Source organism: Grampus griseus (assembly GCF_964374135.1).
Source record: "Grampus griseus genome assembly, chromosome: 19".
In the NCBI taxonomy this organism is placed as follows: domain Eukaryota; kingdom Metazoa; phylum Chordata; class Mammalia; order Artiodactyla; family Delphinidae; genus Grampus; species Grampus griseus.
The window spans coordinates 22,665,979-22,681,109 of NC_139013.1; the positions used below are offsets into that span (position 1 = coordinate 22,665,979).

The window sequence follows — 15,131 nt, forward strand, 5'->3', positions numbered from 1 at the left end:
ATGTGGCACATATATACAATGGAATATTACTCAGCCATAAAAAGAAACGAAATTGAGCTATTTGTAATGAGGTGGATAGACCTAGAGTCTGTCATACAGAGTGAAGTAAGTCAGAAAGAGAGAGACAAATACCGTATGCTAACACATATATATGGAATTTAAGAAAAAAAAATGTCATGAAGAACCTAGGGGTAAGACAGGAATAAAGACACAGACCTACTAGAGAACGGACTTGAGGATATGGGGAGGGGGAAGGGTGAGCTGTGACAAAGCGAGAGAGAGGCATGGACATATATACACTACCAAACGTAAGGTAGATAGCTAGTGGGAAGCAGCCACATAGCACAGGGATATCAGCTCGGTGCTTTGTGATTGCCTGGAGGGGTGGGATAGGGAGGGTGGGAGGGAGGGAGACGCAAGAGGGAAGAGATACGGGAACATATGTATATGTATAACTGATTCACTTTGCTATAAAGCAGAAACTAACACACCATTGTAAAGCAATTATACTCCAATAAAGATGTAAAAAAAAATTACATACTGAAAGCTTCTGGAGGCTTTATAATAATCTGCTTAGGACGAAGTAATACATTTTATTAAACCTAGAAGTGATGTGAATATGATTCTTGAATTCAGTACCCTTATTAATTTTGAAAAACAAACATTTTACAAAAACCTTACTCTAACTCTATGTATAATTCTATAAAATACCCTAAACAAAAATATTCTTCAGTCTTCAATAAGCTGTGAATGCAGATAACTTCCCTACCCAGAGTTATTACTCATTAACTAAGGATTAGTTAAAGATTTAGAGCATAAGACTTAGCGATGTAGGTTGTAATGTCAGAAACAGGCTATTCTCCCTAGTAACATTTGAACAGATGGAAATTATGTGACATAGCCTACCAAGATGTATTTTGCAAACTACCACTAAACATTCCCCGGCAGAATAGGCATGGAATGTTTTTTCTTTTATTGTAAATTAGGAAGTCTGTTATATTTTCACATTCATGGAAAAGATGGTGATTAACTTCATTTAAAAAAGATTATGGTGAATCATTTGAAGTATAAAACATAAAATTAGTAAGATATTTGATCTAATTTAAAATGATATGAAACCCTTTGTTACAGTTCATAATAAAAATGAAAAACAACAGTGGCTTGAAATGTACAAGTGGATACAGGCATCTGTACTATCAATCTCCTTGCCCACTAAAGCAGAATATCTGAAATATAATGTAACCCGCCCTTGGTGACTCAGGGTATTAGTGTGAACCTAAATTATTTTATAAAGCTGAGGGTGAAGATGAAAATGCAAATTATACTGAATGGGTAATTAGCTAATAGCTGCAAAAGTCCCCAGTAATCCTTTTTTGACAAAGTTCCAGATCCCGACTTGCTTCTGGTCCTCTTCCATCGTTTCATATTGGTAGCCTGAATGTATACCACCAACACATCCAAATTATACCTCTGGTTTCCAAATTACTAACATAAGAGGCCACGTGCTTGCATATAATCAATCTCCTCTGACAGCAAGACTCAGAAAACTTATGGACTTTATTCATTTGTCCTTAGCTTGCTCCTTCTTTCTCTTGTCAGAGAGACTTTTACTATCTGCCCAAATCATCATTTCTAACCTCTGCTAAAAATGTGTTTTTTTGGTTATATACTACTTCCTTCTAAATTTTTTTCTTACAGGGAAAGAAAAAGGATTCAGATTCTGTGAACTTAAGAGTGCTGACTGAAACTGTGTGATCCTGGACAAGTAGTCTGACTTATCTGAGACTGTTTCCATACTTACAAAGTAAAGATAATACCACCCCATAGAAATTACTGTGAAGCAATATGCATGATGATAATCACTTTATAAACTAAAGCCCTTTGCTTCCTGGCATTAACTGACAAGGAATATATTGCATTTGGCCATTTATTGATTTACTTGCCATTTAACAGATTTTGGGAGCTCTCACAGCTGATACTCAGAATCTGCTCCTTTGCTGCTAAAACCCTTTGTTTAAATTTTTTTTTTTCTTTTAGTACTTTTAGATTTGGATTCTCTATAAATCCCTGCTGGAAGCTGAGGTTTTGCTTACAATTTCATCCACTTTCAATTTATTAATAACAATACAACTTTTCTTAAATATATTAACATTCTGATTAATATGCAATAGAACAAAGACTAAAAGTCACTCTCTTATATCTTCAGTTAAATGCTAAAAATAAGGAATAAATATGCACTGTATGCGCTTGACAAAATGATAAGTAAATCATTAACACAACTTCTAGACTACAGTACCAGTGTTAAACAAACATGCATTTATTCTGAGCAAATTACAATCTATGTTAGTTTTGAATTTTAAAAAATCACACAATATGGTTTAGAATATTAATTTAAATATGGTTTATCAAATTTTCCTATAGAAACCTAATAGTTACTCAAAATTAGTATTTAATTTTACCTATGACATTAATATTTCTAGGGGAATATTTAGAGAAATGTTTTTTCTAACATATGCATAAAATAAAATTTCTAGTATACCACATATTGGGCAAAAATAAAATTAAACTTTTCATTTTTGTGTACTAGTTTTTCTAGTAACTCTGGCTAATTAAGAAATAATAGTGATTAGAAATCCATAAGGATAAGAGTTTAATTAGATAAATGGTTCTCAAATATTCTTTGTTATAATTTATCCTCCAGTTCCTTTTAAAAAAGTTTTTCAGTTCTATACTAAAGACTTAGGACATAAAGTATCTTTTCAGTGTTATTTTACACATGAAATTAAAAAATTCTAAAAACAGAATTATTATTAGCTTAAGAGCACACTATTGGAATAATGTCATTCTAAGTGTGCCTTCTTTCAAAAAAATGAAAATTCAGACAATTAAGACAACATGACTACACACAGAAGATGACAGTAAACACAGGGCAACTGAGTAGTAATGGGACAGCCAAGGGAAAAAACCATGGCTTTCAGTCAGTGGTGGCACAGATGTAAAATGGCTGACCTCAGACCATGTTATTTTGTTTAGAGTCACCTGCTGCCTCTATAAATGTCACTAATAGAGATCTTTTTCATGTAACATGATTCTAAAGGTTAACTTTCAACAATTAGACTTTTACCATAAAATAAAAAACAAACAGAAAGCCAAATAGCAACTCTCCTCTGAAAACAAAAAAACACAAGTTAACAAGCCACGGTTTCAGAACTTCTTTTCATGAAACATATACTGTGGATTTTATTCTTAACTGCGTAGTTAATCTCTACCTGATTTTCAAAACCTGAAGAAAAAAGGAGACAGAATTCTCCAGGTAGCAACCCTTGAAATTATAAACTGCAACCCTGTACTACTTCTTAGCAATACAGCAGTCTTGAAATCAGTTAAAAATTATAAAATGCTTTTCAACAAAAGTGAACAGTAGAAAAGGATTATAAGGTACACTATGTCTTATTTTCCTTCTTCTATGTTTCAAAGAAAATATTATGCTGAATTTTCCTAGACAGACATCTCTCAAGTATAGAGCTATTTCTCATCTAGTGATTTAATGAACACTGAAATGCACTCAAATCTATCCTTCAATTCTCATCTATCCCAAAAGAACAAAAAAGAAACCCTGGGTTTTAAACAGTTGCTTTTATAAAAGCATCAAGAGTCTATGACTGTCTTTTACCTTATGTTTCCTATAGAGCCACAGTGTTTGTTCACTGCTGAATTAGCTGTTGATATCATCGTTATTACTGAATGGTAAAGGTAAGTTAAATATTTGATGGTTTGAAGAAGAATATGTTGATAAAGAACTTTTATGACAAAACTATAAATTGTTTGTATGTTTTTCTAAGAATAAGTAATCACATCTTAAATGAATTTAAGACGTAATTTCTTATTCTTTTGAATAGGGTAAATTGTTCAAATTAAAGCAATTTTTACATTTCTTTGTTTTTACGTGCCACTTTAAAAGGAATAAAAATCACATTCAACTCAGAAGTTTCTTTTCGTTACATAAGATCTGTTTCATACACATAAGTTATGAGTGTATATACTACTCTCTATTAAGGATCATGACGCTCATATCCCTAGAAAGTTTTATAAACAACTCAGAGTGATTATAATTTCAAATCAAGGTCGTTAGAAAAGTTTAAGTACAGACATTTTATAATTTCTATAAATATTTAGGGACAGTCACTAACAATGTGTGGTTTTCTAAAAATCACATTTCTAGATAACATTGTTTGATGTTAAAATCAACAATAGTCTGATTCTTTTTCCAGGAAAGTTATATTGCATCATGAGCCTGGTAGTAAATGTGGAGCTGAATCATCACTAATTCCAGAGCCAACAAATGAATTAACGCTCAGAAGAAAAATTATGGATAGATACGATGTACGAGGCAAGAAAGAATAAGGGGCAAGAAATACAACTAATTGTAATATGAAGAATATAATAAAGCATTAAAATTTGCAAAGAGTCATATTTATGGAATCTGTCAAGATCAGGGTAATTGTGAATTTAACTATATTCGTTTAGCTACTGGTACCTCTACCTAAGGAAAAAAAAGTAGCAACAACATTCAAAATCATTGATAATGCAATAAATATACTCAGAAATTCTATATTTACAAATATTATCAATTGTCATGTCGAAATTCTCAACACCATTACAAAACAAGCAACAGTAAGGCAACATTCACTGATAGTAAAGTCAGCATGTGCTAAGTATCTTGCTAATTGTCTCATTTTTTATTTTTACCTCATGTAATTTCCACTACAACTCCATGACAGAGGTGCAGTTACTACTCTCAGTTTACAGATGGGGAGTTTAGGTAATCTGCTCAAGGTCACACAGGTGCTAAGTGGCTGGACTGAGAGCGAAGCCTAGGCTCAACTCTTAACCTCCATGGTCTTCAGACTCAAAATGTAACTGAGTCATTTACTTATAAAAATTTTGACCTTTTAAAGATCAAGTTTTGTTGAATGAAAAATAAGCCTTTTATTGTTCTATAAAACAGAAAAAGAACAGGTATTCTAAGCAGTTGGGAGAAGTTCAGAGCTCACAGTGTTCCTTATTTAAGGAACTGTACCATATTTAGGAGTCATTCAGCTACAAAGTATCACAGTGAAAATATTTCACAACTATTTCTCATTTGACTTAATTTCCATACCTTCCAGATGTATTCTTCAGTATGGCAAGAGCATCTGGATAACCATCCATGTTGTAGTCTCCAATATGAAGGGTAATTGGAATTGGTATTTCAGTTGGTCGTTGTTCATGCACAAATGGCACAAAACCCCAGAGTGTGCCCTTATTGCTAAAATCCTGTAGGACAGGAACCCACTGTGGATTAAGAGAAAAAAAATCAGATTTTATAGTCATTTTAGAAAAAAATTCACCATTTGTAAAACAAATGATCCACGAAAAGTCCTCAAGGTAAGCATCACCTTATTTAAGTTCTTTATCACTACAAAATGGTAGGGTACTATAATTTACTTTGATAAACAGGTAACTTACACTTTGGAAAAAAATCATCTCCTTTAAAATTTATCACTAGTCATCTTTCTTTGAACTAGCTCACAGAGGCTTAGAAGGTTTTTCACAGAACCACAAAATCTTAGGATTGAACTGATGCTGATAATCATATACTTGAATTGCCATTTTAAAATGTGTTGAGTGGAAATACAACCTCAAATGAATATTTAAAAAATTACAATATCATGTAATACTGATGTCCTTTCGGAGGACCAGCTCAGGAAGAATTAGAACATGACAGTCTCCCTTGTTCTCTTGCTTTGCCTCCTATACATGATGATGACTTTAGTCATCATTCTCAGAGCCAAGCAGCTCTGAGGCTTACCAAACAATACTAGCCCTGACAAGCTCTGCCTGCCCCAGAGAATGAGCTCTGTCACCAAAACAGCTGGAAGCTACATTTTAAATAAATTCTTTGTCTCTATATTGATTATAACAAGAACACAGAGAATAGGATCATTTCAAAATGAGCTTTTGGAATCCCTTTTTCTTGTGAATGCCCCAATCTTTACTTTTAATAACCTAATGCAAACTAAAAATCTGAAGAGTGGAAATCATCACATTAAAATTATAGATGTGCCCATAATTAGCTAAGAGCATGGATACTGGCACATAACCTGGAGATGTCCAAACAGAAGCAGGTGCAGCTGGCTTGAAATGACAGGAGGCCAAACATGCCTACAGATGTTTTTGTCCTTATAAGCAGGTGACTCATATATATAGCTCTAAGCCAGACTACATAAAAAGTGGCCTCTTGAAAAAGGTTTAGAACATAGGATATCCCAAACATTTTCTATGTTATCCAAAGAAAGCAAAGTTTGCCAAGGAAAAAGCAAAAAAAGTGGCTTAACTACAAAGACAAATTTACAGAAAATGAGCCGTTTTAAAAAACTGGTCTGCATCTTTAATAAATTTTTCAATCTTTCTTAAAGCAAAAGAGTATTATATAGCATCAAAATGTTTTAATGTTTCATGTGACTCTGAAAAAAACTGCTGGTCTTGTTTTGGAAGAGGATGAGAAATTTCACAAAATGCCAAGTTTTCACAAGTTTCTGAAGAGGTTGATAGTTTATTAATGAGGATAAAGTATTTCTGTTAAGGTAAATGTATTAAGGTCTAAGAAGTAAAATATTTTTCATTAATGTGATGTTCTTAACAGTCAAAAAAGAACTGTGACATTTATCTGCCCAGAGAGAACTGTGTAATTTGAAAATATTCTTACAGTAGTCTGTCACTTGAAGACAGGCTAATAATTACTAGGTTTACTTACAGCTATGAACCAACGATGAAGTGTGACTTGACCTAATATTTTCAATGATTCAAAACTTTAAAAAAGTTCAAGGTAATAAAGGTTATGGGTGTAAGAGTTAAATGCTTTTAGAATGCTGACTGGAGGAAGATTTGTTTTCTTTAGTGTCTTAGTATAAAAAGTGATACTTCCTACCCATAAGGGCTAAAAAAATCAAAATGTAATTCTATCATTTATTACCCCCAAACAGAAAATATAACTCATTAATTCTACTACTATATTACTGGTTTCCATTCAGGTACTGTCAATATGGAAAAAATCTCAATGTCATAACTTATCATTCCCACATTAATCCTCCACTGTGATTAACAGATTCTAAATTATTTATCTACAAGCTACAGGTATAAAGTCGGCACGAGAGAATGAAACAGATTTAGATATCACAAATAAAAACAAGATTAGCCTTGAAAATAGGTAGGATGTTCTTCTACATAACCCTTTATTATAGCTACAGTGTGTCTTACCATATTCCCAGCATATAAAAGGCTAACAGATCATTTAATTACAGGATCAAGAGTGGGTTTTCTTAACCAGAAATGATTATGCCACTACTTTTTTCTCTCAATAAACCAATAAAAATAGATTTAAATGCATTACATTAAGTTAAAATAAGGAAGTAAATTTATTTTTGGTTTTTCTCTTTTCTGATTCTTCAGATACTTCTTCTAACCTCTGAAATTTTTTTCCAAGAACATAACTCTATTTACATTAAGAAACAAGTAGATATACCTGCTTTGTTCTGGATCTTGCTAAGTAAATGGTACTTTTCTGGCAGTTTTTATCTTCACAGCCTGGCAATAAGTGATCCATGTTTCCATCTCCATCTGCCAAAAGAAACAGACACAAAATAGTGTTCTTGTATGACAGATTAAATTTCCTATTTGTTTAAACTCTGCATCAATCTAGATAAACTGAGGAATCTGATGCATGGCTTTGGAGTGAATGTGATTCAATTAAAAAAATTATTCTGGCCCTTACTGTCTATTACCTGGACCATGTCTTGTTTTAAATTGCTCACTCTTCTGTGGTTAAATATTTATCTAATGGTGGAAAAACTCCTCATTTCAGGCTTTGATGTTAAAATTATCAATTGAAAAAATGTAGCTTTTGACCTATTTACATAATTATCATCACTGCCACAGGAGAAAAATAAGCATGCAATAGTAACCCATTATTATGTGGCTTATTTTAAATGTCTTTACAGATAATTTATCTTTACACATACTTTTAAGTCTCTTTTACACAGCATAAACGTCAATTCAAGAGTTATAAAGCTTTCAGCAACTTAGATTCTAAAAAGCACCAATACATTTTTATCAATAAAGAGGCAAATGAAGGGAATACAGACGTCATTTCCAACTGACTGGTTTTTAAACAGCTGCACAATGTTCTGCAAAGACTTCTAGAGATGAGGTTACTGATGAACTTGGAGTCATTTCCTCTAGTGCTCCTTCCTATCTACTGTTCCCTACCTGATGAAGTTTACAGATTTTGATGTCCCAGAGCTAAATCTCTATGGGGACATTCACACAATGGAGTAGTCATGAAGCTTTTAAATTTAGGGCCTAATTTTGTGTTGCTTTAATCACTGATTTATTTGCAATGGCTTAATGTTATCATTTAATATGTGCCTGAGGTAGTACCTTCACTTGGAAGGATATATAAGGTTTACCAATAAAAAAAGTCCATCCTTGCATAGGTTTAAATATTAAGAGAGATATATAACTATAACAAGCCTATCAAGTCTCCAATAATGTATGCACAAAGAAAAAAAAAATTTCAGGCTGTGTGGGATGAAAATCTAGCCAATGGAAGGTGACCTCAGCATGGAAAAGTAAAAGGCACAGCACAGTGAAAAATGAATTTCTTTCATTTAATTTCATAGTTTAATTACTTATGATCCTCATGGTTAATATTCTTTGTGATGACGAACGCTTAGAGGAGTATAACATTAAATAAAATAGTTGAATTAATAATGGAGAGCACAGAGAATACATGTAATATGACAGTATACACATTTGGACTACTGTGAAAAGTTGAGAGAGAGAGAAACAGCAACTCTAGGCAGGAATACTTGGAAAGGAGAAGGCTTTCCAAGGGCATAAACATATATCATAGCTTAAAAAAAAAAAAAAAGGAGCTAGCCGAGAGAATTAAATGCAAAATGTGATATATAAACAGACTCTAGTAATATCATAGACTTCATTAAAAGCCAAACCATTTTACTGCAATTAATGTGGGACTAATCAGAAGAGCAACTACTAAGTCTCTGCCCTTCATTTTTACCCCAATGGCAAAATACTCAGATTAGATTTTGATGTACACTTTTCTTTTCTCCTAGTTTATTTTTCTTCCGAGTAGTTTCCTATTTCCCACAATTATTTTGACCATGACTTGGCTGATACTTAATGCTGGCAAATAACCTTCTGTTAAACATATAACTAACTCACGTCACAACATCATAATCATGCCTTTTAGTAGGAATTATCAGTAATATTTTATAGATATGGTCACAGAAATCTAGAACTCTATCAGAGAATGTGCTCCTTGTGCTGACTCTAAGTGCTATTTTTTTGATGTTTAGGGTAAGTGGCAGAAAAGCTTTCTGAGAGCCCCACTTCACACGCAAAGGAAATTTTCTCTCTTAAAGGCAACAAACTTTTAAATCTTACATGTTACACTTTTCTGCATGTTTAAAAAAAAAACTTTTTATTTGTAAATAAACTTAAAATTGCAATAATAAACATAGTAAAAGAATTCCTGTAAACACTTTAACCAGATTGACCTATTAACATTTTACCCCATTTATTTGATCTGTGAAATCAGTTTTTTTCTGAACCATAATTATATACATTATAGCCCTTTACCCCTAAATACTTGAGTGTGTATTTCCTAGGAATAGAGATATTCTCTTAACCACAGTACAACTATCAATTCACACAGATACTTTTATCTATTGTACTATATTGTAATTTTGTCCATTGACGTAATAATGTCATTTGTAGCATTTTTGCCCCTCTAACACAGGATCCAGTCTAGGAGTAGGAATTACATGTAGTCGTTATTTTTAGCCTTCTTTAATCTAGAATATTTTCTTTTTCTAAAAAAAATTTTTATAGGTTTTTTCTTTTAAATAAATTTATTTATTTATTTATTTTTCTTTATTTTTGGCTGCATTGGTCTTCGTTGCTGTGCGCGGGCTTTCTCTAGTTGCAGTGATTGGGGCTACTCTTAGTAGCGGTGTGCAGGCTTCTCATTGCGGTGGCTTCTCTTGTTGTGGAGCACGGGCTCTAGGCGCATGGGCTTCAGTAGTTGTGGCACGCAGGCTCAGTCGTTGTGGCTCGCAGCCTCAGTAGTTGTGGCTCATGGGCTCTAGAGAGCAGGATGAGCAGTTGTGGCGCACAGGCTTAGTTGCTCTGTGGCATGTGGGATCTTCCCGGACCAGGGCTCGAACCGGTGGTCCCCTGCATTGGCAGGTGGAATCTTAACCACTGTGCCACCAGGGAAGTCCCTAGAATATTTTCATAGCCTTTTACAATCTGCGTATCTTTTTTTTTTTTTTTAACCTCGGACTACAGGAATCTTTTACTTTTCCAATAAGTTATTATACCTACAGAAGGAAGTAGTTTCAGAAAAATCAGTTTCACATGAGGCAGAGGCACAAGGCTAGGAACTAGTAATAAGCAAATTCTCTGAAAAACAATGAGACTAAGAGGAATGTCATGCTGACAGAGGTACCAGTCTGTGAACTTGGCACACATTCCTTAAAGAAGTCCCAGGAATTATTAACTACGGACTGCCTTCTCCTCAGAACTTCAGCCCATTATATATCTAGAGTTTTCTTAAAGGCTAAAATTCCTTCTCAAAGCCTCAACAGAAACTGTGACAGAAGGAATGGCATTTTGATTAACTCATTTCATAAAATGCAGTATAAAATTTGGCCTTTTGAATGGCGGACCAGTAGAGACTAAAGTACACACTAAACACATGTTAATTTCCATCTGATGTTAACCTTAGCCAAATTTCAAAAGAAATTCTCTTCTAAAACAGATAATTTTAATGAGATAGATTTAATGAGTCAAACTGATTTTCTGAAAAATTTTAATTTTAAAATCAAGAGAACACTAAAGTAAAGTCTTCATAAAAATGGATTATAATGAATTTTGGTATAATAATTTTTGTTTTTAATTAAGCAGAGGACAAAGAAGAAGATATACAAGAGAAAGGGTCACATTTATATTATGTTTCCTCTTAAACATTCATAACATTTTCAGTCTCATGAAATTAAATGACCTGTGGTATGGCTTAAGCAAATTACAGCTCATTGTTCTGGCCCCAGATTACCCATCAACTCTGTAAACCACAACTTCTCTAATGCAGTGATTCTCAAAGTGTGGTTCCCAGTCCCACAGCCTCAGCATCACTGGGGAACTTGTTAGAAATGTCGATTCTTATGCCTCTGTCCAGATCTAATGAATCAGAACCTCTAAGGGTAGGGCACAGCAATGCATATTTTCATAATCCCTCTGGTTGAAACGCTGGTCTTCCACTGACACCAGGGGGTGCTACACGTACCCTATTTCTGTCTTAATCATGCACCTCCATTAACGACAAACTTCTTTTGCTAATCAAATTCTACTATTCATTTAGGACTCAGTATGTATCTTGCTCCAGCCTCTTGAGACTGAATCCAAGTCACCTTTTGCAAATTTTTGTACCTCTTGTGCAGGTCAACTCATTATGGCAGCGAAACAAGTACTACTACATAAAATAATTGTTTTTGGTGAACGTCTTGCCACTCCATGAGAGTGTATGGAGATTTTAATGTAATGGTAAGAAGGTAGGACTAAGATCAGTTAGATTTAGATTTTTAACCTGGCTTAACTCCTAATAAGTAATTAGACATGTACTTTTGGGGAAAAAAATACTGAAAAATATTTTTAAAATATTAGGATTTGGGGAACAGGTACTTCTGTATTTTTTAGGACTGCTCAAGAAGTATTCAGGTTTTCAGAAATGTCTTTTTCCTACTCTTGTCCCCAGCTCCCCTCCACAGTGGCAACCACCATAGCAGTTTTTCTTGTGTATCCTTCACCACACAGGCTATGCATACACATATACTATATACAATTCTGTACAATTGTAGTGTACACTACACTTTTTGGTACCTTCAACTTTTGATTTAATATATCTTTGAGAGCATTCCACAGTGATAAATTTATATCTGCCTCATATATAGTATACATTTACATTTTATGGGTATATCTCAATATAGCCAATTCTCTACTGATGTACAAACACTGAGTTGTTTCCAATCTTCTGGTAATCAAAAAAATCCAACAATGAATAACTTTGCACATATAATATCTCATATTTGAGAGATTATAGTATAAATTCCTAAAATGGAAATTACTGATTCAATGATTGTATGTAATTAAAATTTTTATTTTAATCTCCATAGAGGAGCAGTTTTCAAACTAGTCTCAAGAATCCTTTATACTCTTGAAGACTGAGGACCCCAATAAGCTTTGTTTATGTGGGTAATATCTGTGGGTATTTCTATGGGTATTAACTTGAAATTAAGACTAAGAAATATTTATATATTTAAGTGAAAATACAAACCATAAATATATCACATATAAACATAACTAATATTTTCATGAAAAATAACTGTTTTCCAAAACAAAGACATTTTGTGAGAAGAATGGGATTATCTGGCCTAGCAGAGAAAACCTGGATTTTCATACTGCTTTTGTATTCAATCTGTTGTTTTGGTTGACAAATATGAAAATATGTAGTTGGAGGAAGTATTTTAACAGCCTTTTCAGATAACTCTAATATTCTTCAATGCTACGATCAAAACTCAACAAGTGACAATTGCTTAAAAATTTCTTGCAATGAAGAATCTAAACCTGTTTCAATGAACATTTCTTACTCTGTTAATTAAAATCCAGTAGTCCATCTTGCACTTTGAATGGGTGTTTAACCAATGTATAACTTTGTAAAATCACACGTCAAACATTTAGAAGACAGTGTTTCATTGAGTTATGTAGATTTTGCAAATGCTGAAACATTTCATTACACAATATAAAAAATTCAGATTCGTTAATATCACCACCAATCTCATCAAAAAAGTCTTTAGGTACTGAAAAGCTGTCAGCTCATGGTAGCAGATAAAAAGTTTTCCCAAATTCCAATTTTTGATTGAAAGATCAAATTTTATCATTGGCACCTTCCCATCAGTTGTTTTCTTGAAGTCTCAAGCTCACTTTGTTCATTGTAGAGAAAATGGCTACCAAATCCCCAAGTCTGAAAAACCATAGTTTGTCTGTCAGTTGTTTTTCAAGCAAAAAATGGTGAAAATGGTATTACATGAAAAAAAAAAAAAGGAGTTAGTTCAGTTTGCAACTCAATCACACCAGTGTTTTTCATTAAGACGACCACCATACTCTGTGCAGAAGTGTTTTATGCATACGTCTTGTTTCCTGACAGTATTAAAAAGGTGTGTAGTCAAGGGTTGAGATCAAATAAAATTAATATTTTTTGCTTCATCAATAAACACTCTTAAGAGAAACTATTTTTCTTATTTTCTTTTTCTTTCTCTTCCTTCTTTATTTTAATACTGTGAGTATATGGTGGTGAAGAATACAATGAATGGTAATAAAGTTTGGTGCCACTGTTTTGATTTGTGCCAAATGGCAGCAGCTTTACACACCACTGCTTTCATATCATCATCAGTCAACAGGGTGAAAAAGGCAAATAATATCTCAGTGTTCTTATGAAGGTAATTTTGATCTTGTGGACCCCCTGAAAGAGTTGCAAGAAAACCTCTCCCCACCCCTTGGGATCCATACTTTGGACCACACTTTGAAAAACTTTGCCAGAAAGGTTGCACCAATAAGCAAATTATCAAATATTTTGATTTTTGCCACTCTGATTAATGAAAATGGTATTTCATTGTGGTTTTAGTTTTCTTACTAATTATGGTGTTTGTCTTTTTAAAATTGAAGCATAGTGGATTTACAATATTATATTAATTTCAGGTGTACAACAGTGATTGAGTATTTTTATAGATTTTACTCCATTTAAAGTTATTGCCAAAAAAAGGCTCTATTTTCCTGTGCTGTACAATATATCTTTGTTGATTAATTATTTTACACATAGTAGTTTGTGTCTCTTAATTCCATATCCCTATCACGCCTCGTGCACTTAGACTGGAAGAATTAATATTAAGATATCCATACTACCCAAAGCAATCTACAGAGTTAACACAATCCCTATCAAAATACCCATGACATTTTTCACAGAACTAGAACAAATAATCCTAAAATTCATATGGAACCACAAAAGACCCTGAATTACCAAAGCAATCTTGAGAAAAAAGAAGAAAGGTGGAGGCATCACGCTCCCTGACTTCAGACTATACTATAAAGCTACAGTAATCAAAATAGCATGATAGTGCACAATAAAAAGACACACAGATAAATGGAACAGAATAGAGAACCCAGAAATAAACCCACCTATCCATGGTCAATTAACCTACGACAAAGGATGTAAGAATATACAATGGAAAAAAAAAGTCTCTCCAGTAAGTGGTAATGGGAAAACTGGACAGCTATATATAAAAGAACAAGATTAGAATATTTCCTCACACCATTTATAAAAACAAACTCAAAATGGATTAAAGACCTAAATGTAAGACCTGAAACCAAAAAACTCCTGGAAGAGAACATGGGCAGAACACTCTTTGTTGGTCTTTTTTTTTGTCCTGCTGCTAATTTGTAGGAATCCTTTTAACATTAAGAAAATTATTATTTTGTCTGTGGTTTACTAACACTTTCCTTTACAGTTTCTAGGTATTGCTAACAACTTAGTAAGGCTTTTCCAATTCACAGTACTTTGGGACATTACTTTTACTTTGAAGTCTTAGAATCACCTGGAATTTATTTTAGCTTATGATGTGAGTTATGACTTTTTAACAGATGGATATATCCAGTTGTCTCACACCACTTACTGAATGATCTATCATTTTCAGAAAAGAAACTCAATTTCTCTTATATTATTTATCTTTATCTGTAAAATGATCAATAGGAACATAATTTGGCCACAGAAAGGGGTCATTGTGAGAATGAAATGTGGGGGAAATAACCTGGGGAAAATGACACAGCAGTAAACAATCATAAAGGAGTATATTATCCCTATATACTCCTTCTATCACTTGTGGTATGCTGTGTGTACTTAGGACAGTGGTATACTCTGTGTGGGTAGGTGGGCAAGAGAGTAAAAAAGCATAACT

The 15,131-nt window shown here is 33.3% G+C and overlaps 1 protein-coding gene across 1 annotated transcript in view; it reads right to left on the reverse strand.

Annotated features, from left to right (window-relative positions):
* The window catches only part of ITFG1 (integrin alpha FG-GAP repeat containing 1), a 236,301-nt gene that overhangs the window by 113,695 nt on the left and 107,475 nt on the right, over positions 1-15,131 (reverse strand). Inside the window, exons 9-10 of the mRNA XM_082676237.1 lie at positions 7,565-7,659; positions 5,162-5,334 (exon numbers count right to left, since the gene is read on the reverse strand). Coding sequence (XP_082532363.1) covers positions 5,162-5,334; positions 7,565-7,659 — 268 coding nt within the window. The remainder of the gene's footprint in view (positions 1-5,161; positions 5,335-7,564; positions 7,660-15,131) is intronic.